General features: G+C 37.9%; 5 protein-coding genes across 9 annotated transcripts; 3 read left to right on the top strand and 2 right to left on the bottom strand.

Moving 5' to 3' along the window:
- Window positions 1-499: 499 nt before the first annotated feature.
- LOC104823770 (probable ADP-ribosylation factor GTPase-activating protein AGD14) lies at window positions 500-7574 on the top strand. Its single transcript, XM_010555481.1, has 13 exons — window positions 500-865; window positions 1317-1378; window positions 2561-2648; window positions 2734-2795; window positions 2928-3024; window positions 3375-3788; window positions 4005-4667; window positions 4964-5101; window positions 5190-5306; window positions 5382-5468; window positions 6208-6343; window positions 6731-6776; window positions 7250-7574. Exons 1-13 carry the CDS (start codon window positions 770-772, stop codon window positions 7302-7304), a joined length of 2061 nt encoding a protein of 686 aa, XP_010553783.1. The 5' UTR covers window positions 500-769; the 3' UTR covers window positions 7305-7574.
- A 961-nt stretch (window positions 7575-8535) lies between these two features.
- LOC104823771 (uricase-like) lies at window positions 8536-11470 on the top strand. Of its 3 annotated transcripts, none has more exons than XM_010555484.2 (9): window positions 8536-8642; window positions 9313-9563; window positions 9717-9809; window positions 9983-10058; window positions 10135-10244; window positions 10350-10441; window positions 10516-10689; window positions 10779-10872; window positions 11179-11470. In XM_010555484.2, the coding sequence occupies exons 2-9, from the start codon at window positions 9357-9359 to the stop codon at window positions 11260-11262; spliced, it is 930 nt and encodes a 309-aa protein (XP_010553786.1). In that variant the 5' UTR covers window positions 8536-8642; window positions 9313-9356; the 3' UTR covers window positions 11263-11470. The 3 variants fall into 3 exon arrangements, with proteins under 3 accessions (XP_010553786.1, XP_010553787.1, XP_010553788.1); XM_010555485.2 differs by lacking the exon at window positions 8536-8642 and adding an exon at window positions 8655-9004; XM_010555486.2 differs by lacking the exon at window positions 8536-8642 and adding an exon at window positions 8655-8987.
- Window positions 11471-11761: 291 nt separating this feature from the next.
- LOC104823773 (bifunctional bis(5'-adenosyl)-triphosphatase/adenylylsulfatase FHIT) lies at window positions 11762-13987 on the top strand. Of its 2 annotated transcripts, none has more exons than XM_010555487.1 (6): window positions 11762-11846; window positions 12668-12768; window positions 12846-12959; window positions 13142-13288; window positions 13413-13511; window positions 13600-13987. In XM_010555487.1, the coding sequence occupies exons 2-6, from the start codon at window positions 12709-12711 to the stop codon at window positions 13717-13719; spliced, it is 540 nt and encodes a 179-aa protein (XP_010553789.1). In that variant the 5' UTR covers window positions 11762-11846; window positions 12668-12708; the 3' UTR covers window positions 13720-13987. The 2 variants fall into 2 exon arrangements, with proteins under 2 accessions (XP_010553789.1, XP_019059351.1); XM_019203806.1 differs by having other exon boundaries at window positions 11773-11846; window positions 12684-12768.
- Window positions 13988-15121: 1134 nt separating this feature from the next.
- Window positions 15122-17771, bottom strand: LOC104823774 (cyclic dof factor 2-like). The gene is made up of 2 exons (XM_010555488.2): window positions 17329-17771; window positions 15122-16629 (listed from the first exon to the last, which is right to left on the bottom strand). Exons 1-2 carry the CDS (start codon window positions 17431-17433, stop codon window positions 15409-15411), a joined length of 1326 nt encoding a protein of 441 aa, XP_010553790.1. The 5' UTR covers window positions 17434-17771; the 3' UTR covers window positions 15122-15408.
- A 1024-nt stretch (window positions 17772-18795) lies between these two features.
- Window positions 18796-21974, bottom strand: LOC104823775. 2 transcript variants are annotated; one of them, XM_010555489.1, is made up of 5 exons: window positions 21885-21974; window positions 20913-21026; window positions 20533-20767; window positions 19735-19796; window positions 18796-19082 (listed from the first exon to the last, which is right to left on the bottom strand). In XM_010555489.1, exons 2-5 carry the CDS (start codon window positions 20970-20972, stop codon window positions 18903-18905), a joined length of 537 nt encoding a protein of 178 aa, XP_010553791.1. In that variant the 5' UTR covers window positions 20973-21026; window positions 21885-21974; the 3' UTR covers window positions 18796-18902. The 2 variants fall into 2 exon arrangements, with proteins under 2 accessions (XP_010553791.1, XP_010553792.1); XM_010555490.1 differs by having other exon boundaries at window positions 21879-21955.
- Window positions 21975-21984: the final 10 nt, after the last annotated feature.

Here is a 21984-nt window from a genome sequence, read left to right on the forward strand (position 1 = left end):
TTTTTTTTCTATATTTTTCTGTTCGTTGTCTTTTTTTTATCGCCTAACAAAAATTTTCCGATTTTGTAATTTTTGTTTTAGATTTTATATCATTTATACGAAATACCGGAAAGAAACATGTATTACACTGAGTGATAGTGTGGCACATTTTATTTTATATTGAAAATACTATAACATGAGAATTATCAGTGCGGCACATTTTGTTTTATATATAAAGTTTGAATCTAAAGGAATTGGAAATATTATAACATGAAAAATTTCCCGAATCCAAAATGAACGTGAATTTTATTTTAAAACTAGACAGATATAAGTTTTACAAAATTAAGAAAACTAAAAAAGTAAATTGTTATAATCGTTATCTAAGTAATTTTTTTTATATGATGTTATTTTGCAAATTTTCTTCATCATTCCTTTTTCTCAGATTTCTTTTCAAATTGAAAACGATGGATACAAATAAATAAATAAATTGTTTGATCATTTACTCGTGGCCGTGGGTCAGGAAGGAGACGGCAAAAACAACGACGAGTAAAAAGGAACACTCGCCTCTCTTCCCTTTTCCTGGAAAAAAAGAAGATAAAGAGAGAAAAAACCCTTGTCTCCTGTTCGTGCAAATTCAAAAATCTACCATCCAATTCGTTTTTCTGATATTTCAAGTTCCATTTTCCCAGATTTCTCGGGAAAACCCAATTGTTCGATTCGTGAGTCAATCGCAGATTCGGGATCTTCCTTTGTTTTGGGGCTTTTGTGTTTGTCATTTTGTCCGAGCGAAATGGGAAGTAGAAGAGAAGAAGAGCGAAACGAGAAGATTATCCGCGGTCTGATGAAGCTTCCACCGAACCGTCGTTGTATAAACTGCAATAGCATGGTAGAAATGCTCTCTGCTCCAACGTATTTTTCTTGTCTAGGTGATTCCTAGTTTGGATTAGCTCTGATTTCTTGCGAGGTTTTTCATCTGTGCCGACTTTAACTGATGGGTTTCACAAGGAATTGTGATATTACATGAACTTAAGCTTCTGGAGTTGTCAATTCATCATTTCCTTTTCAATTTTTTTTCTCTCTCCATGTTTTGATGAAAAGGGTTTGGTTTTTTCCTGAGAAAAGATTGATGAGTTTTAATTGAAGTGCGTTTGGCTGCGAATGTATGGAAATAGAAAGACATTTTGGAAAGTTGAAGTCTTTATTCAATAGAGCTTCGCATCAGTTTCTTCATGTTATGGTGATACTTGCACTTTCATAAGTATGGATTTCCACTGAGACAAGCCCTTAACCTTAATTCGTTTCTTGATCTAATGCGTTAGTGTCATGAACAAATGCAGGGTCCTCAATACGTTTGCACGACTTTTTGGACCTTCGTTTGCATTGCTTGCAGTGGAATACAGTGAGTATCTGATCATGCCTTATGACTCATTCTTCCTTTTGGGTTTCTGAGAATTTTGCTGCCCCTTGTGTGCAATTTTTCATATTTGTTATGTTTCGATCTCCCAAGATTATTTGCTTGTTCCCTGCATTCTGCCTGATTCGATTTCTATCATCTTAGGTTCACCAATTAATATAGATTCGTACTGCCACATTGAATAAGCTCTTTGTCTACAACAATAACAGCAACATCGCCTTAATCCCAAGTTTATTTGGGGTCGGCTCTTTGTCTAGACATTGAATATATTATTTCCTCAAGTGTTAGTTTGTTTGCATTTCTTAGTTTCCTCTGTGATTTCATTTGGAATGAATCCTGCATCTGGAAGTAGTTTGGAAGTGTACCCACACTAGTTGATGCCATGATGGGGTTATCTTTAAGGATTTCATTTCTTTTGCAAGTGAATGTGAGATGTGGATCATAACTTGCTCTCTCTTTCTTTGTCAATATAAGATCTGAGATACTTGAGTGCTGTCGTTTTCTTTGGTGGTTGGCTTATTTGTGTAAGGTGATACTTTCCACATAATGTTAGGAAGTTTTTTAAATACTACTTTTTATTGTTTTTTAGTCTTTTACTTGCTTAACATAATCTTTCAAATCAAAGAGCCACCATGGGGAAGTGGGACTGATTTGGACCCTTCACCGAGCAGACCTGAGTTAGACTTGGCCGTTCTGCCCAATCATGTAAGAGCCATATGGGTCGGAATGGGTATGAGCTTCATCTCCGGATCGAGCCATTTACTGCGCATTTAAGTTGCCCTCACCTTCCCCCTTCCCCCAAGACAGACCCAAAAAGCAAACTTTTCAAATCTGTTAAATGCTGTCCTTTTCTTCTTTATCCTGTTGCACCTCTTTTCTACGAATATGGGCTTCTCTGGTATGGGATGGGGTAATATAGTTCTGCCTTTTCTATCGTCAGACATATTTGTTTCATATTCCTTTGGTACAGACACCATCTCCTGTTGGACTATGGGTTTCCTACCATTTTTGGTTCCTGTGCATAGAGATTTAATGTGCATTAATTTATAACCGTTTGTTTCTTGGTTGAGGTCCTCTTATATGATAATGTCTGTGTTGGTAACCCTTCCTGTCCTTTCCTCTTGTTGTTTTCAATTTTCACCATCTGTATCTTTCTATGTCCTACAGTCGGGAATTTACTCATCGTGTGAAGTCTGTATCTATGGCAAAGTTTACTTCTCAAGAAGTTGAAGCACTTCAAAATGGAGGTAATCAGGTACTACAATGCTAAACTTTCCTCTTCTTCAAATAATTGGAGATAGATACTTCTCTACGTAGCTTATGATTTCCTCTTTTTACAGCGTGCCCGAGAAATGTATTTGAAAAACTGGGACTATCAACGGCAGAGACTTCCTGACAGCAGGTGTAAAATATATAATTTGCTTCTGTTAATGTTTATTATAGAGATTCAGGATACATGGGTTCGTTTTTTTTTTACTTAAACAGCGATAGTATTTAATAACCATAAATTCGTGTGGTTGTTTTGATTTTAAAGCAATGCTGATAGAGTCCGGGAATTTATAAAACATGTTTATGTGCAAAAGAAATATGCTGGAGTGAATCCTTCGAACGAGCCTCCTAGCGAGAGTCAGGCAAGAAAATCTTACCTCTTATGCACCAATTTACAAATTTCTTGATATCTTTGCTCGAATTTTGGATTATAGTTTTTATGTCCAACTATGGAAATGTTTTTCAAAATGCATCAGAGTTACATGATATTTTTTTTCCTTAGATTTACCCGGTACTTTTTGTTACTTAAAAAATAAAATTTTAAAAATCTGCCTAATGCCTATGATATTATTAATTTAAGCTCATCAAATTGGCGTTGAAGCAAAAACAGCTATGTGATTCTTATTGTAAATGACTATTCTTATGATTAGTTTTGACATGCTTCATCTCCAACCTCAAGTAGTCATACAACTAATTATGATATAATTGACAGACCCATGGAAGTTCTGAAATTGTGACACGACGTTCTGAGTCATATCATTCCTACTCCCAAAGCCCTCCTTATGATTATCAGTACGAGGAGCGCCGATATGGAAAACTACCCTTGGGACTCACCAACAGGTCTGCTTCAGAAAGGGGTCTTCATGCTAAAGCTGCTAGTTTTGCATTTAGCCCTGGACGCTTTCGTGATCATACGTTCGAGGACCAGTTTCGAAATGAGGGCTCTGCTCCAAGGGCTTCAGATTTCTCCGTGTCTAGCGGAGGAGATCCTTTCAGGTCTGAAACAGAGTCCCCAAATTTTCAGAAGGAAGTTGGATTTAGCAGTCCGAGGTTTCAACATTCAAAGGGCCCTTCGAGTGAAAATCTTCAACGCACTGCAAACTTATTTCCAGACGGGCAGCATCAGGTAATATGTTTCTTAAGAACTAAAAGGTGAAATGGTTTCTGATGCTGCTAAATAGAGATATATTGTTCTATCTTGCTAAAAGAGTTGTTTTGAAAGTCATCGAGCTCATATCAGAAGTATATATTGCTTTGCTCCAGATTTTCTTAGGTGTCTTAACCTTTGCATATGTTTTTCTTTAACTTGCCACTCTCTGGAATTTGATATTTCCCCACTCAGAGAACTACATCATTCGGAAGTGTCAGATCATTTGACAGCAATTCCATGTCTGTCAAGTCATGTAACTCCGGCGGCGTAGCGGATGGAGTAACTGAAATTGACCAAAGTACAGGAAGTCATCAAGACAAAACGTCACCTCCTGCTCCATCATCAACATACGGAGGATTGGATCTTTTTGGTCCATCAGTTTCTCAAGAAGTAGACATAACAAACACTCCTTCCATTGATTTGTTTCAGTTGCCCGGGGCACCTGTGGCTCATTCTGTCAATACATTCCAACCTTCTGCAGCAGCTCAATCTCCACCTGTGAATTCATATCAACCTTCCAATGCATATCCTTCCGCATCTACAGAATTGTTTGCTGGGATTGTGGATCATCAAGCTACTTTAAAACCAGACATTTCTGTTCCAAATAATGAAGGATGGGCTACTTTTGACATCCCTGTACCTGCTGCTAAACCTACTACTGGAAACTTTACCTCCTCTGGATTTTCTCAGCTTGATAATTCTTCTGTGAAAATTGAAGGAATCTCACAACCGAGCTCAAGCATGCAGTGGCCACTATTTCCATCTAGTGCCAACCAGCCTGCTCTGTCAGTGCCTGGTCCATGGCATGAAGATTTATGTGGTGGTTCAGGCACTGCAGTTTTAGCACCCAACTCGGTTAGCTTCTTTACTATTCAATCTGTCATTTCAATTGCACTAGTAATGATTGTTTGTGTCACCTCATGGGCATTTACACCTCTTTATAGACATTATAGTGTAATTTCTCCTAAGCATGGAAAATGTGGTGGTGCTGCTAGTCTTTGTTTGCATGAATATCCATCAGGCAAGATCTGATCTGACAAGTTAAACACTGTAACTGCTTGTGCCCAAGATAATATCATGATGCCAAGATCCGAAAATACATTCATAGGATAGGTATGGCAGACTAATTCCTGCTCATTCTCTGTGAACAGCAATGGAATGCCTTTGACCACTCTATTAAGGACATTCCTTTCGGCTGCGCGAACCAGGTTGGTGAACCGGCAGATGGAGCAAATAATTCATCTTCCAAGGTTGATCAACAACATTTGGACCTACAACAAGTTGTAGAGGTTGTTGCATTTTTCTTTTTCTTTTTATGCAATTGAGAGTTTATATAACTTTTTCCCGTTATTCATCTTTGACAACATTATGCCCCAGGCCTCCAGCAATGATGGAATCCAGCCGACCAAAATCCATGATGATCCTTCTGGTTTTGGTTTTCCGGGGAACATTGTTCCAGCACCATTTTACCCTCTATCTTTGGAGCCAGTGATGGTTTGCACTTGATATTTCTTCTCCAGCCTTCTTCAATCATGTCAATCAGTGACTAATGCCTTGCATCATTTGCAGGAAGAACCTTGGCCGCTTGCAAATGATCACAATTCAAGTAATCCATTTGATCTTCCTTATGATTCGGAGTTGGAGCCCGACAATATGGTATGTAGAGTTCTGCCCTTGTACACTTTACAGTCACCTCTATAGTCTGATTGTTTGTAGGATGTTGCCTGAGATATTTGTTATTTGACAGACACTTTCGCTTATGGTTCATAATTATGACCATTTCTGCGAAATTCTTTTACTAACTTGAGATACATAGTGTTAGACCATGTTTTCATGGCAATACAATATGGATGTGGGTGTGCTGCACAGGTTTTCAGCTGACAACAGGTTTCCAGCAAAAACTTAGTGGTCTAATTAAAATCTGGCTGGGCTTGTCAAAATGTGAAATATTTTATTTGCCGAGGGAGTGATACATTTTTTCCATTATATAGGGTGGGGAAGTGGCAGTTGTTGGTTGTCATGATCAGAGATGTTCGCATAACTTCGAATCCTGTCCACAGGAATTCCCAAATGATGTCTTGTCGTTGAAACATTCCATTTCAGTGTGTTGCTATTATTTATGTTCATTTGGTTTTTCCTATACGATTGTCAATGTCGGGGTGGTGTTTCATACATGTTGCTGTTAGGATTACCTCTTAGAAGAAAGGAAGTAAATGACTTTTCTGTAGCTTAGAGTTCATTACATGTATAAAGAGTGTTAATGGAATTGATTCTTCAACGGTAAATATAAATTGTGCTCAGTGTAGACACCGGCATTTCCACGTATATCTAGGAATCTTTTGATGTTTCAAAACAAATATGAGTTTGATCGCCTCTCCCTTATGTGTAACACCAGTTCTTGGACATGAGCTCCTTGCACACGGCATTACCCAGTATCCAGCCACCAGCAACCTTCCATTCTGGTGTAAACCAGCCATGGTTCGCTGCAGATTTCGAAGCCTCGTATCCACCTCCTCCAGCAGCAGCTCAAGGTAACATTAAGTTACCGATGTTCCAAGAGCTTACATTAATGAAACCGGTTCAAGAAAATCACCTTTTTCACTGTGCTGCGTTAAATGTTTGCATAGACAAGCATTTTGTCTTCTCCCCAGTTTCAGTATAGCAAATTCAAGTTGTTTATATCTTTGGTATTTGCATGAGGATTGAGTCCAAAAACATCAAGAATGAAACTCTTTTGTTTGGGGGCAGACTACAAAAGTGTTTGTTTTATTTTACGACTGAAAAATCGGGCAAAAGGAGGTGTTATTAGTGATTGTTTGTTTATTATTTAGGCCGAGAACGACTCCTGTGTGGGCTATATCCATATCGTCTTTCATTTGTGTCGGTTGTTGCTTATTTTTCTTGAAATATTGATGTAGGTGGCTTAACCTACATGACGGGGCAAGCATCAACATCTCAGTTACAGTAAGTTCACAATTCCATGTTCTTTCACATGTGATGCTGTCATTGGTTTAATGTCTCTTCACAGGTTTGACAACCTTAACAAATTCTTGACATTCCCAAATCACAGGCACATACTTTCATGGAAACCATTGTATAGGCTTTATTATGTAGACAACGCCAACATTTTTGTCTCTGCATGCTTCCCGACGTGATTTTAGTCTGGTGATGAGCCTATTGAATCTGAACTATGCAGAGACTTGATTCGCACGTCGTTCCCTAAACCTTAAATCCTAGATCCGTATAGCTATCCATTAAGTATTATGTATCATTCAAGTGATAAGAATCTTTTTTCTTGTACAATGACTTGATTCGTAACTCATTTCCTTTCTTTTGAGTCTTTTTCATGCGTGATTAGAATCTTTTCTCGTCTAACGATGTAACGTTCGATCTTTCCCTCTAACGGAGCTTACTTCTCATTTTCGTGTATCTTGTAGGAACACGGCGGCACAAGAGCCTGTTGCTTCCATTGGAGGTAACCCATTTGCTTAGAAAATCCTTTCGAAATCACTAAGCCTTTCCCACGAGCTTAAGCTCATTGATTATATCAATCGTTATGCATTCCCTTTTGTTTAGAAGCAAAAAAACCGTCATTCTGTGAATAAAGAAAGCGTTTGTGCGTGTGTTTGAGAATGGGCATCGGCTATTGCGTTTCCTTGTGGTCGGGACTTGTTCATGACCAGCATTCACCACATGTCAGTTGAATTGTTTGTATTGTAGCTTCTTTTATTATGTCTGTGTATTGCAAGCGAAAGTTCTACAGTTTTCGTGTTGCCAAGATTACACCAAGGCGGTCCATTTATGTCGCAAGCAAAAAGAGGCATCTCACCGAAGGTATACCGGTTGGAAACCGAAGGTATGGATACCGGTTTACCCCGGACCGAACTTTACACTGGTTATTGAAATTTAGCTATGAAACGGAATCTCCTCGCGTCCTGTTCTTCTACTGGTTAACGTGAGAAGTCTTCACCCTAAAAGGGATTTTGCATAATTTGAGATTATTACCGTATGGTTTTTTTATTTAATACCAAATCTTTTAGAATTATCACTCCAAATCTTACAGTATTTGATTAAAATTAAACTCTAGTGGTTCCTAAACTCACGTGGGTTTCTGGAAAAAAAAAATTTCGTGAAACAGCAGTAGAACTTATGGATTATGACCGAGACTCCCTCCATCCACTTAAATTACCAATTTGTCCTCCATGATGTCACTGTGGTCTCGGACTCGATGTCTAGTTTAGTAAATTTCTTGTTCCCTAACATGAAAATACCGCTGACCACGAAAATACTGCGGGCTCTGTCTCTGTGTGTGATATATATATATATATATATATATATATAACACTGTGGGCTCTGTCTGTGCGTGTTTGTTTAATTCATAGTTATACACACCTATATATAATTGATTCATATTAATTTTATATGAAATAATTAAAATTAATATTAGTGGTATTACATTACGTAAGTATTACCAACATAAGTTTATCGATATATATGTCCACATACAAATATATCTTGCGCATATATCAGATAATTTCTATTTAAACAGTGTAATGGTATCGTTATAAAGAACAATTTCAATAACACAATTTTGAAGTAATTGATGAAAACATTTTATTAAATATCAATAAACGTTATATTATTTACACTCCATTAAAACGACAACCCAAAAACTCCTAATAAAATCGTCCTCGTATTTATACTCGTATTCTGAAACGGTGAAGAATCACAATTCTAAACGAATCTTATTACATATTTCACCCACGGAACACACACTCTCTCTCTCTCTCTCTCTCTCTCTCTCTCCAGAAACCAAACCACTGTTTGCAGGTACTTTGTTTCTCGCTCGTCCACAATCAACTTGTCAAAATCACAACAATTAGTGCCTCAACACTCGGAAGAATCCGACAAATCCGTACTCAGGGTTTCAATTTTAGCCTCATAAATCTTGATCTATATACTTCTTGTGGGTACCCATCTCGTGATTCTTTGTGGGTCTGGCGATCCAACTGTATATTTCGTAGTTCTCTACTCGTGATCGCCTTTAGACGCATCTCTTCAATCTGCTCCTGCATGGGATTTTGATTTATCCAACTTTGCCTTCTCTTAATTGTGCTTCCGAATCCGCTTGTCGGAATTCCGATGATTTAGTGTCCATTGCTGTGGACAAATCCAGTAAAATTCGTCTCTAAGTTCAGTTTATTCTACAAATCTGCGGATATTTTCAATTTTAATTATGTGGGTACCCATGAAGTGATTATCTTGATCTTGTTAGATCTCTTGAATCTGTCCTTCAGTGGAGCTGATTCATAGACTTAGGGCTTAAACCATTGATATTCGGACCCTGTTTTTGGTTTCTGTTTGATCCGTAGAACATACAACGTTATCTGCAGCTTTAGGTCTTGTCTCAGAAATTAGGGCAATAAGAGAAACAGAATGATCGATGACTAAGCCCATGGATGTATTGTGTGTGATCTAACTGAACAACATCGTTATCTAGACATATAGATTCTGTCGAGAAGATTTCACCTGTCTGTAGAAGCAATGGCGCAAGAAGCGAATGGATTCAGACTGGAACAGAGGCACGGGAAGGCGAGGGTGAGGCTCGGAAGAGTATGGCGCCGAACTCGTGATGGATCTCATCACTTTGTTGAATGGAATGTCAGTATCAGCCTTCTCTCGCATTGCCTCTCCTCCTACCTCAGCGACGACAACTCCGAAATCGTCGCAACTGATACCATGAAGAATACCGTAAGCGAATTCTTTCCCCATTCATGTATTATCACGGCTCGTAATCTATCGACCTGCTTGATTGTAGCACTTGCTGCAATTAAGTCACATAGATCGAAAAATTCGTATAGACTCGAATATATATATGTGACAGTTCTCTATATTCAAATGCAGGTTTATGCGAAAGCTAAAGAATGCGTCGAGCGGGTTTCTGCAGAGGAATTTGCTATTTATATCGGTAAACACTTCTGCTCCTTCTATCCACAGGTATGCACAATTAACATAATTCCACCCAAGAATTAAACTAACGTATACGTATAAGCTTTTCGTGTTATTTTTATAACGCGACATTGCCTGAATCAGTTTAACATTATACGGGTTTTATCTCGCTGCCTTCTCTGCTTCTCGACGAATGAATCTCTTTCTTTGTCCTAAACCAGGTTTTCACCGCCATGGTTAACGTTACTGAAAAGCCTTGGGAGCGTGTAACCGTAGACGGAAAGCCGCATATACATGGTGGGTTTCTTGATTTGAATGAAACAATCGATTAATTTCTACTTTGATCGTTTTCTCAATCGTTACTTCGTTGAAGGTTTTAAGCTCGGATCGGAGAAGCATACGGCCAAGGCAGTAGTACAAAAGTCGGGTGCACTGAAATTAACGTCTGGTATTGAAGGACTGGCTCTGCTTAAGACAACCAAGGTAAAGCACATACCGTTTTTGCAGTTATATTTTATAAAAGGAGATCTATGTAAGCCCTAATAGTTGATTGGATTCACACCAAGGTTTTTTTATGGTAATGAACAGTCAGGGTTTGAGGGTTTTGTCCGAGACAAATACACCGTTCTTCCCGAGACTCGAGAAAGAATGCTTGCAACGGAAGTCAGCGCATCGTGGAGGTAAGTTTTCGTTACAATTTTTACGATCATTATATTTACGCCGGCTCATGTAAATGCATATGGGATGGATACAGGTATTCATACGAGTCGGTTTCAACCGTTCCGAGAGAGAAACTTTACTTTGCCGAGAAGTTTTTGGAAGTAAAGAAAGTTGTGACGGAAACCTTCTTCGGCCAACCAGAAGTCGGTGTGTACAGCCCGTCGGTCCAACGTACTCTATACCTTATGGGAACCGCCGTGCTGAAGAGGTATCTTCTTCTTTAACAACGTCTTTCTGTTAGCTGTCACGACATTTTCGGGAAAATTTTTCGAGATTGAGTGGGTGATCTTTTGTCAGGTTCATCGACGTATCGTGGATTCACCTGAAAATGCCGAACATCCATTTTTTACCTGTAAATCTCTCGAGCAAGGAAAACCCTCCAATAGTGAAGGTGAGAGTCATCAACTCTTGAATGGTTTGTATACATGATTATTTTCCAAGAAAAAGAAGATATCGTCACAAGCCTGTAGCTCGGGGAAAACCCCGAAATTTGAGTAGAGTACCCGATCAAAATGGATTCAAGATCGGATAATATCTCGCGAGATCTGAGATGTTTGGGTTTAGATTTAGATCGGGTATCAACCCGTGTCCACCCCTACCCCTCTCGCCTGTTTTCCACTGTGCTGCAAGCTCTTAAAAAGGTCGAGCTTTAGCATAATCATCGGTTTGGTTTTAACGATAACGACGGGTTTTGCAGTTCGAAGACGACGTGTATCTACCGACGGACGAACCCCACGGGTCGATAGAAGCAACGTTGAGCCGTCTAACCTCGAAAATGTGACAGAGAGAGAGTGAACTCTTGCTTACGTATATGAATATGTCACTCAGTTTAACTCATCACTTGGACCTTTTCTGGGTTTGCTGGTTCTTGTCTGAATAAAAGGGCCGCCTCTTTCGTCACGTGACATTTAGAGTGGCTCTGTGTTGTACGGATATGTGATATAATATTGTATCAAAGTTTTCAATATAGGATCTGGTTTTTCTTGGCATTGTAGTTGTAGATGACCTCGAACCTGATTAATTTTCTTTCATTTTATTCAATTATAGAACAATAAATTACATCTACAAATCTGCATGCTTCAAGCCTTCAACTGTAAAGGATTCCATTTTTATATATTTTGATCTGGTAAATATTTTATATATAAAAAAAAGAAAGAACATATCTATTGGCTTATAAGCTTTGTTTTATTCACTACATGATGTATAAAAATATTTTATTTGTTAAAATATGGACATGTTATATTTATTTATTTATTTTGTAATGTACCAATAAAAAGTAGGGCTTCTGACACACCATAACTCGGGATCCAAACGGTGAAGCACTGAAGAGAGTAACGATCGTTCTTGAAGACGGCAAAATCTAAGGTATTCGCTTTCTCTTTCATTCTATGTTTCGAACCCCCCTTCGATTCACATGTTTTTTTTTTCCCTGGATTTTGATTTGCTGAACCCAGTAGAAAATGAAGGTTTTTCGATGATTGGCGTAATCTCAGTTGTTGTCGATTTCGTTCTCTCTATGCCTGAATTTTGGAACAGGAACATGCTTTTATCTTGATGTTCTGTAATGGATTCAGGGCTCTTTTGTTCTAACAGGAACATGTTTTTATCTTGATGTTCGAATCCATCTTGGGCCAAACTTTACCCAAAAAAAACGGAGATTAGATACAGAGCTGGAGAACAAATTTGTTTTTTTTCCCCTTGAATCTTATTCGCATTTGAGCTCTGTGGTCTTTGCTTAGTCTGGCTATGTCATTTTACGAGTTTTTATCAGATTTGGTTCTTTTTTGGAGTTGAGGGTTTGAATGTGTGAATGTGTGAATGTCTGAAATGTTTCTTGCATGAGGTTGCTCAGAAGCTGTTCGAGGAAATTTCAGACAGAATGTTCACATTAGCTTTTTGGCTTTTCGCTTTCCTTTATTGATTGGGATTCCTCCTGTAGAGCTTCTTGTAGAAGTTACAGAGAGAAATTGTATGATCGCATCTGTCGCTGCATGATATCGATTTGCTGGTTATCCACAATCCTATCGTATCATCATCCTTTTGTAAATGTCGGTTCCATCTTGATAATGATTAGATTGTGATCGAAAGGAGACAGGGTGAATGGGAAGACCAGAGAAATTGTATTGGATCCGTGATTTTGTTGTCAAATCTCTTTACAAATCCCAGTTTGACTTTAACATTTTCAGACCAAAATCCGAGAAGAAGAAGAAGAAGCAATGGTGATGAAATGCTGAAGCTGCAATCGAGTGGGAAGACAATATTATCAAGTATCTGTTACCGTAGAAAGGCAAGTAAACAACATCTCTTCTCTTCTCTGGTTTGATTAGTAACCGGCATAATCATTTTGTCTTGATGTCTCCACAGATGTCGACCTGTTCTTACTACACCTTCGGGCCCTACAAAATTGATCCCCGGGAAGTGTTCTACGCTACCCGTCTCTCCTACGCCATGGTTAATCTCCGCCCTCTTCTTCCCGGTATACCCTTTTGTTTCCCCGTGACTTGCGTTTTCTTTTAGACATCCCCCAGTCTTTTCCTTCTCATGCCCCTTCCTCTCTTTTGCAGGTCATATCCTTTTTCGGCTCCTTGCTTTTGTCTTTTTAGATTTCCTTTAGATTAGTTATTGCATTATAAGATTTGGGTGACTTGACCACATGAGCACATGTTCTCGTCTGTCCAAGGCACCATGTTCAGCGTTTTGTCGATCTCACAGCCGACGAGACCAGCGATTTATGGCTTACCGCACAAAAAGTCGGCTCTCGGCTTGAAACCTTCCATAAAGCATCCTCCCTCACTTTTGCTATCCAAGTAAACTTCTCTTTGCAATTACATTTATTGGTGTGGTGTTTGATAAACTTTGCCTTCACCTTATCATATAAATGACGGAATTTGAGGCGAGAACTGATTCTGGATGTTTTGTCACTCGGTGTAGGACGGCCCTCAAGCGGGGCAGACAGTTCCCCATGTTCATATTCACGTCTTGCCTCGTAAAGGCGGCGATTTTGAGAAGAATGACGAGATATATGACGCAGTAAGATTTGATTATAACCCCATCATTAGTTTCTCGCCTTCGTGGAGCTGAATCATCCTGGCTTACGAAATCTGTTGTGTGATTTTAGATAGACGAGAAGGAGAAGGAACTGAAGCAGAAGCTTGATCTCGACAAGGAGAGAACTGACAGGAGCCTCGAGGAGATGGCTAATGAATCCGACGGTTACCGGCCTCTTTTCGATCAGTAGCCAGGCCAGACCAGACCGGTTACTATTACCACTGGTCCAAAGATCTTTTGGAGACAGAGAGGTTTATGCTATTGAATCTGAATTTGGTATTGTTCCTTTAATTTGATGCACCAATTGAGTTGAGAGACGCAGATGCAGGGATCGTTTGGTTATGGGCTTAGCAATATCCTCCTCCTAATCTTAGATTTCATGGCCCTCAGGTTAAAGATAGAGATGTAAAAGGGGTTATCGTTAATTTTAGAATAAGATCAAGTAAGGGTTGGTTATATTACTTCAACTTAAAAAAACCAAACCGGGATCAATTACGTTAACTTAAAAAGGGACCTTTTGTTTCACAAGGCTGTCGGCGAATTTTACTCCGGTTTCCAAACAGATTAAAACCGGAACTAAACTAAACCGATACACAAATACCGAACCAAATCTGGAACATCTAACCCCTGGTTTGGTTAACATCGGATTCAGACTAATTTATTTCTAAAACAAAGAAATTTTCGGATTCGCATAGTTCGTTTCGATAATTCGATGTCGGTTCAGTTTGGTTCAAGTTAATTCGGACAGTGAGATATTAAATTAGATTGCAAAACCAAACTAAACTGGATTAGTTATGTTTTAGCTGTGCATAGTCGTACCGTACGACGACTGAAGTCAACGGGAAGAGGTTTTCCTTCTTTCCTTGCCGGGGAAGGAAGAAGAAGAGTCTACGGATCAAATAATAATAATATTCCGGCGACCCAAAATCGAAACGAACTTTAAATCAGATAAAGATGATTTTTCCACCTCAAAAGGTGAAGTGGCGAAAGCTTTCACCAAAAAAAAAAATAAATAAATAAAAAACACATAAAGGACTTTATTTTCCAAATCAACAAAGAATGATAATTTAGTCGGAGTCTACGACATAGATAACGAACGCTTAATTAAAGTCTTTCTTTTACTTGTTCATTTTCTTAATAGTTTACATCTCTAGTTTTTATAAATGCTATATTATATTAGATTTTATTTTATTTGAAATTTTTAGTTTTTAAAAAACTATGTTTATTCAATTTTATATTATTTTAGTTTAATTTAAGTTATATTCATTAGTTTGAATTCAATGTTTAATAAAAATAATTTTTATAATGAAATTTTCGTTTTTTTATAATTTCATGTTCAATTCGATCCTAATTTTGTGTAAAAAATTATTTTCGATCAACTTAAAAATGAAATTCAATTATAATAAAACCCGAAAGATTCGGGTTTTGGGGTTCGGAATTTTCGTCAGACAACACGACGACGACGACGACAATAATAATAATAACCGAACATTTTCTCCGATAGTGCATAGAGATTGTGCCAAAGGATAATGTTATACCGACAGTCCATTTTATGCAATTTAATGCAAAAATAAAATTTTCATAACAGATCATATGGTAAGGGAACCATGTCGCATCAAATATGGTTTCTGGATATAACATTTACAAGATTTGAACAAGAACAGAAGCTTGGACGAGAACTGGTAGATTGTTAACAGATATCATCGAGCTTTTGATCTCATATCAGTAAGAGGGTTTGATTCAGACATGAAATTCTTCTTGTTCATTCTCAGAAGACCGGAATCTTCTTCATCGAAACCAATCCTGGTTCAGCAAGAGCGGATGCGTAGAGATACGCTTCTTCGGATCTCGGGTTTTTTTTTTCCGGATACGTCGTTGTTCAGATACGTTCTTCGGAAGTTTGGGGATGAGAAAGGGAAGCAAGATTAGATTCCAAGATATGGTTGCTCCCGAAATTAGGTTCCAGCCCTTTAAACCCCGCAACTTCGGGTGAAATGCTCACTTTTTCGGATATAACACCCAACACATTACACTTTGAAGCTGCCTCCGTTTCATCGAGCCTCACCGTCCTCGGGACCAAAATGTACTTTCCCACGTGCATTTCCTCGAAACCGGTAGACTCTCTCGGATGCTTTCCGAGAATCGGAGATCCACGGTTTTCCAAACCGCAACTGGTTGACGGAGATAAGAGATTACCATTTGAAACAGAGAGAGACGGATCTTGCATCGTCGGCCTGCAAGTTAAGTACGAGGATGGCAAGAACTGAAAGGGTATGTTCGGAGGGAATCCGCCTCCGAGAAACCCTAGCATTGGAGTAGGAAAAAGCTGAATACGACTCGTGTTTCCGCCATTTTCTGCAGCGATACCGCTCAAACCAGCATTCATAGGAAAGCTCCATGGAGGAAAAGGGTAAAAAGGAAGTGAGCCCTGTGGAGTAGCTTGTTCTTTTGTCAGAACGTTGACTGTTAAATCGTGACTACGATTACCCGGAGTTGCCGATGCAGAAGCCCGAGAATCAGACTGCTCGGGTTCATGCCCTCCAATACCCGCAGTTTTTACATTCTTCTGACCTCCGAGCTGTAGCATTGTTTCCATGGATTCACAAACCGGTGGTTCAGTGTCAAACTTAAGAACTATCCCGCTTCCGACAGGAGAAGCAATCTGGTTATTCACTGAATCGGTCGTCTCGATCTTGGTTATCGGATTTCCACCCGGAGATACAAGAATCTGACGGTACTGAGAGGAGAACTGCTTGTTCTTGCGGCGTCCAGCACCGACAGGAACGTTTCTCATCATCCCGCCGGCCGTCCAATATCTCTGGCAGTCCTTGCAAAAGTGCCTCGGCTGGTTTACGTTGTAGTTGTTGAAGTAACAAAACTTCGTGTCTAAACTGTTACACCGCGGACACGGAATGATCTTGTCCGGTTTCTTGAAAGCTTTCTCCTGTTCTTCCTGCTCTGTCCCACCAGCCTCGCTCTGCTCCTCTTTGGACTTAAACTTCACAATTTCACCATTTGATTCTCCACAAACTTTATGTTCCTCTTTCGAATTCGATAATCCCAAGTAAAAATCCGGATTTTTTACTGCATCTGTAATCTCCTGAAATCCAGACAAGATGGTAAAATTCATCATCTGTGTCAAACATGATTATGCCATAACAAAGCAAATACATGAAAAATCAAATTTAATGCATAACATAAGAGCAGATATGAATGTAGATACAGAGATACAAGCAACCCAGTTGATATGCTCAGAAATTAGGTGGATAGGTCACATCACAGTCTCTCAACAAAGAGATAAAAGACGTGGCCCGCCACTCAGGACCTAACCAAGTACCATTAGAAAATTTCTTGGGCATCAATCAATGATTATAATGATTAAGTTTCCATAGAAGGGGAGCAATAGGATTTTATCCACATACGGAAACTGGACCATATGGCATTGAATCAGGCAAATTCTAATTCTGGCAAAAGAGAGCTTTGTAGCTAAAATCTTTGGCAAAAGCTTTCACTTCAAACCCTAAAACGACATCGTTCTCTAAACCCCCGAAAACAACCGCATCATTGGCATCAAACCAACATTTTCCCGAGAAACAATCAGAAAATGCGAGAAATTCAGCAGTCACTGCAGCAAGAACTTCGCAATCAAGCGTTCGCCTTTTTTTTGCACCAAGTAAACACCCACCCACCTAGTAAAAATCATCATACACGTATAATATCATAATATACATAAAAACGTACGTATATGCATGTAGTTTTGCATATAAAAAGATGGTGGTTGACGAAAAACTGGACGTACAGAGGATATGGGTTTGGTCGGAATCTGAGATTCCGGCAACGGAATCTTTCTCCCGAACAGCTTGATGGCCGGATCTCTGCGCTTGAGCGAATCACAACCGTCCATTTCTCTCTGAAAATTTCCTCTAAGAACAGGTCGACGATGATGATTTTCTTTTTGTGGGTCACTTGCCAGAAGATGAATATTGTGCTGAAGAACACGAAGAAAACAGATTAAGGCATAAAAAGAACCCGAAATGCGAAATCTTTCCAACGAAAAAGAAGAAAAGAAAAAAAGGGAAACGAGAAACGAAAAGAAAGCGAAAGAAAATTTTCTCTTCAACGCAAAAAAAAAAAGCGGAGCTTTCTGAAAGGAAAAAAAGGAGGGAAAAGGAGAAATTTTTTTTCTCTCTTGGGAAAGAGATGAAGAGATGCCACTTTTTTCCGCTCACTAAAACCCACAAAAAAACCTCAGAAACAGAAATTGATTTGATGGGAGAAAGAAAAAGAAATAAAAAGGCAAAAAGAACGTGAAGGATCAAAAGTACATCTTTTTCTCTTTCCTCTGCTTTTCTTTTTTTCGTTATTATTAATTTTCCTTGGGGAACGTTACAGTTCGCTTTTTTATATTGCACTAACGGTGTACATGCTCTACAGTTCTAAGCCTTTTTTTTTTTGGTGTGATTTTTTATATATTTTTTTATAAAGGGTACTTTTAAAATATTTAAAAACGAGTTATCTCGGTACGTAAACCGACTCGAGGTAAACTCATATGAGTTATTTACAATTTATAATTTTTTTAGATAACAAAAAAGGGATTCGTAGATTGTTGACTAGAATTTTTTAAGAATTTCTCAACAAATTATACATATATATATATTTGTTTTTTTTATCATAATTATATAAATCTGACCATGTGTATAAGTTATAACATGACTGCCATAGTTGATCGTCCTTGGATTCTTTGATGTTGGTCTTCTTGTTCTCTTTGTGCATTAAAACGTGTATATATATATATTTGTTTTTTTTTATCATAATTATTACTATTTGATAAAAATTTTGATAATTTTTTTTATATATAAATCTGACCATATGTACAAGTTATAACATGACTGCCATAGTTGGTCTTCCTTGGATTCTTTGATGTTGTTGGTCTTCTTGTTCTCTTTGTGCATTAAAACGTGTAGTCCATCGAACCGGTGACACCATTTGGTGTTCTTTTTGTAACCTCCTATAATTAACTAACATAATTTACAACATTAAATATTTGTTTGGCAGAAAAAAAATAGTTTGTGATGCTGAAAAGTATATCTGAAATTTCAGGAAAAAAAAAAGTAATTTCCATTCGAAATAGAATTCAGTGGTTTAGATTTGAGAAGGCTTTATAGTTTACTGGTTTAGCTTGTTTGCTCACCTCCAGGAAAATATATATATATATATATATATAATTGAATGCATGATTATGAAAAACAATTGAAGAACATTTACAAGATTGAAACTGAATGCATTTTCATAGGTTATGTGAAATTTAGGAAAGGAGACTAACCAGTTGTATGCAATAAGAGCAAAATGATTATACAACCAAAACCACACAAACTACATGGAAGAGTTTAAGAGTAATATTAGTCGTGGAAGGTTCTCAAGAGCTATTGTGAAGAAAGCACCAAGGACAAACATCACTGCAAATGCAATCAATATTTTGCCAATGTAAAGGCCTAACCTCTGCTTGGCCTCCGGTCTCGAACTCCTCCTTGTCAGCTCTGAATCATCGGAAACCTGTGACGCAAACCGTAAACATACGGAAAAAAATATGAACTAGTTTCCACCCATATCACCATACAATGTGGTTATAGTAAATGGATGAGAAAAAACAAGTGGAAAACAAAAGAAACAAGTGGATGAGAAAAACGGGGGTAGGAATCTTCAACAACTGACTAGAGAAGTTGTAGAAATAGATCCAAATCTCTGTACATAATGCGTCTTGCTAACGAGGCATTTAACCACAGTTCAGTCTATGTAATTCTTCTGGCTAGCCTAATGCAGAGCCATGAATGGTGCGGATTATTGTTTAAGGTATTCATCGGACGAAGATATGATTAATGCGAGGAAATAAAAAACCGGGTATTGGACGATTCATGGCACAAGTGTGATTTGTAACATCTACCCCAAATAATTGGGTCAACATCATTATGGACTCTATCATTTGATACTCAAAGATCCAGCTCCAATATGAGCCAAGCAAGAAAGAAGTTTCCTAATACACAAGTTTCCAAGTAGATGAGGTAGGGGAACTTCTTCTCACTAGGAGTTTTAGAAATTCAGGCTCAATCATTGATCACAATGCATTTTGCATTGTGACAAGATAAAACACATAGAAACCAGGCACATAACCTCATCCAATGTAATGAATGGAGCACAGGAAATTTACCGGTGATAAAGGAGGAAACTTCTTTGGTATTTGCCGAGAAACACCATCGCTATGCTCTGCTCCTGAATTCAGAAGGTTACAGAAAAATATCACCAAAAGAAATAACAGGAACCAAAAGGCAGAAAAGAAAAAGGTAGAGCTGCAGCTGCAGCATGCAAGCTGAAAACAAGATCCCTTCTCTTGTTTACTAAAATAACTATAAAATGAAAACAATATCATTGCAACCATCATTTCCGCCATTGAAAAACATCACAGTACCTATGCGGCCACCAACACCACAACCATAGCAATCGGTACTACCGCTATCAGATTTCAAGCGAACTTTACTAAAATAACTATCAAATGAAAATTCATATCTGCTCATCCTATAGAAAATAAAGAGAAACAAACAGAGGAAAGATACACGGCTCGAACAAGTTGCCATCTTGACATCATCATAATCCCTACTACTACTGTCTTAAGCACTACCAGATACTTATCCAAGTTCTTCTCCTTTTATTTTATTTTTTTTTTCTGGTTGAATGTGAATTCTATTAGCATAGTATCATCCTTACAGCTACAGAGATACACCTTAAAGATATTTACAAACCATCAAGAGGTCGAAAAAACAGTTCTGCATATTTTTTAGACCATACACAGAGGACACAAAACACATTCGACCACACATCATCTAAGTGTTTTCATGGATCGAGACAAGAACTTTTAAGAAAACCCTCCTCGGACACTCAAATGATTTGTTCAAAACATAAATGTATTGCCGAATCCACACGCTAAAAGCGAAGAGACAAGCATAGTTACCAGGATGAATTGTATCGGTTACTGTCTTTAACCTCCAATTATGCCCATAATCTACAAGATCCGCATGAGGCCCAAAGCTGATCGGTTCTTCACCTTCTTTGAAAGCTTCGATGTAAATCACACGGGGATTCACAAAACCCAGCTTCCTATTGATCAACGATACAGCGAATTCCGCCTTTGTTCCAGATGCAAATCGGTAGTTCCTACCAGAGATTTTACAGATAACCTCCACAAACTGTTAAGATTATACGTCAGAACGGATTCAGATGTCTGGAATTCGAGATTTCGGCAATCGACGTCGCAGGAAAACACAATATATATCAGGGCATGATCGAAACTGCAAAGAATCGCAGGAAAGCAAACGAGTCAGGGAAGCTTACCGGAGGCGGAGGTGGAGATGGAGATTGCGGAGAAGTGGTGGATGGGATTGCGTCCGCCATGGAAGATGGCCACGCTGACCTCGACCAGGAAGGCTTTTAGCTTCTGAGATCCGACTGTGTCAGAGGTGAAATTTATTAGAGTTTAAATCAGTGGATTTGAGGGGTTATATATTATATATATATATATATATTTTTAAAATATTAATGTTAAAAAAACTTTGGTTATTATCCAGGGGTGTAAAAGGATTCCCCCTTATGACAACGAGCCAGTACATAGTCGAATTTAGAATATTTAAAAAAAAAAAAAAACCCAAACGGTTCAGTTCATCACGAAACGGATTCGTGGTGAACCAGCCGGAACTGGCTCACAAAAAAATATATTTATTTAAATTTTTAATATTTTTATATATTGTTATATAAAAATTATATTTTTATTGGATATTTAGTTTGTTTTATTTAAAATTTAAATTTTTTTTAATTATATTTTAAAATTATATATTTAATTCGAAAATCGGTTCGTTAAGTTCATGGATTAAGGTTGAACTGGTTTATTTTTTACTTAGTTAAAAAATCGATTGGATTAGATGATAAAAATATTTTTAGATCAGAACAAGTCGGGTTTGACTCACACCCGTTTTACAAATATTGTCAGAGATAAAATAATGTATTTTCTATTTTTTAAAATTTATATAAATCCTTAATTCGATATCTTTTTAATATGCATTTTGAAGTGACACTATTTCTTTTTAAAAGTTTCCAAACTTTGTTAATTGAATAACAATACAAATATATAAATGCTAATTTTGAAAAGCACAAAATTTTAGTTGATTTTTTGAAATCATTAATTGAATAATAAAAACTTTGATTACTTTTTTTTAAAAATCTTTTACTAAATAGCTTTCCGAACTTCTCATCTCTCTCTATTTTCGACGTGTTAATCCCTCTTATTCAAAAAAAAAAAAATACCGTAACTGTAACGGAAGAGTTGTTCGGTACGATCAAGAAGGCCGAGCCTGCGAGGTTGTGGTCGGACACCCTGAAAAACTTGGGTAAAGAAAAAAGATACGGCTTA

Source organism: Tarenaya hassleriana, unplaced genomic scaffold (genome assembly GCF_000463585.1).
Source record: "Tarenaya hassleriana unplaced genomic scaffold, ASM46358v1 Cleome4, whole genome shotgun sequence".
Lineage (NCBI taxonomy): Eukaryota > Viridiplantae > Streptophyta > Magnoliopsida > Brassicales > Cleomaceae > Tarenaya > Tarenaya hassleriana.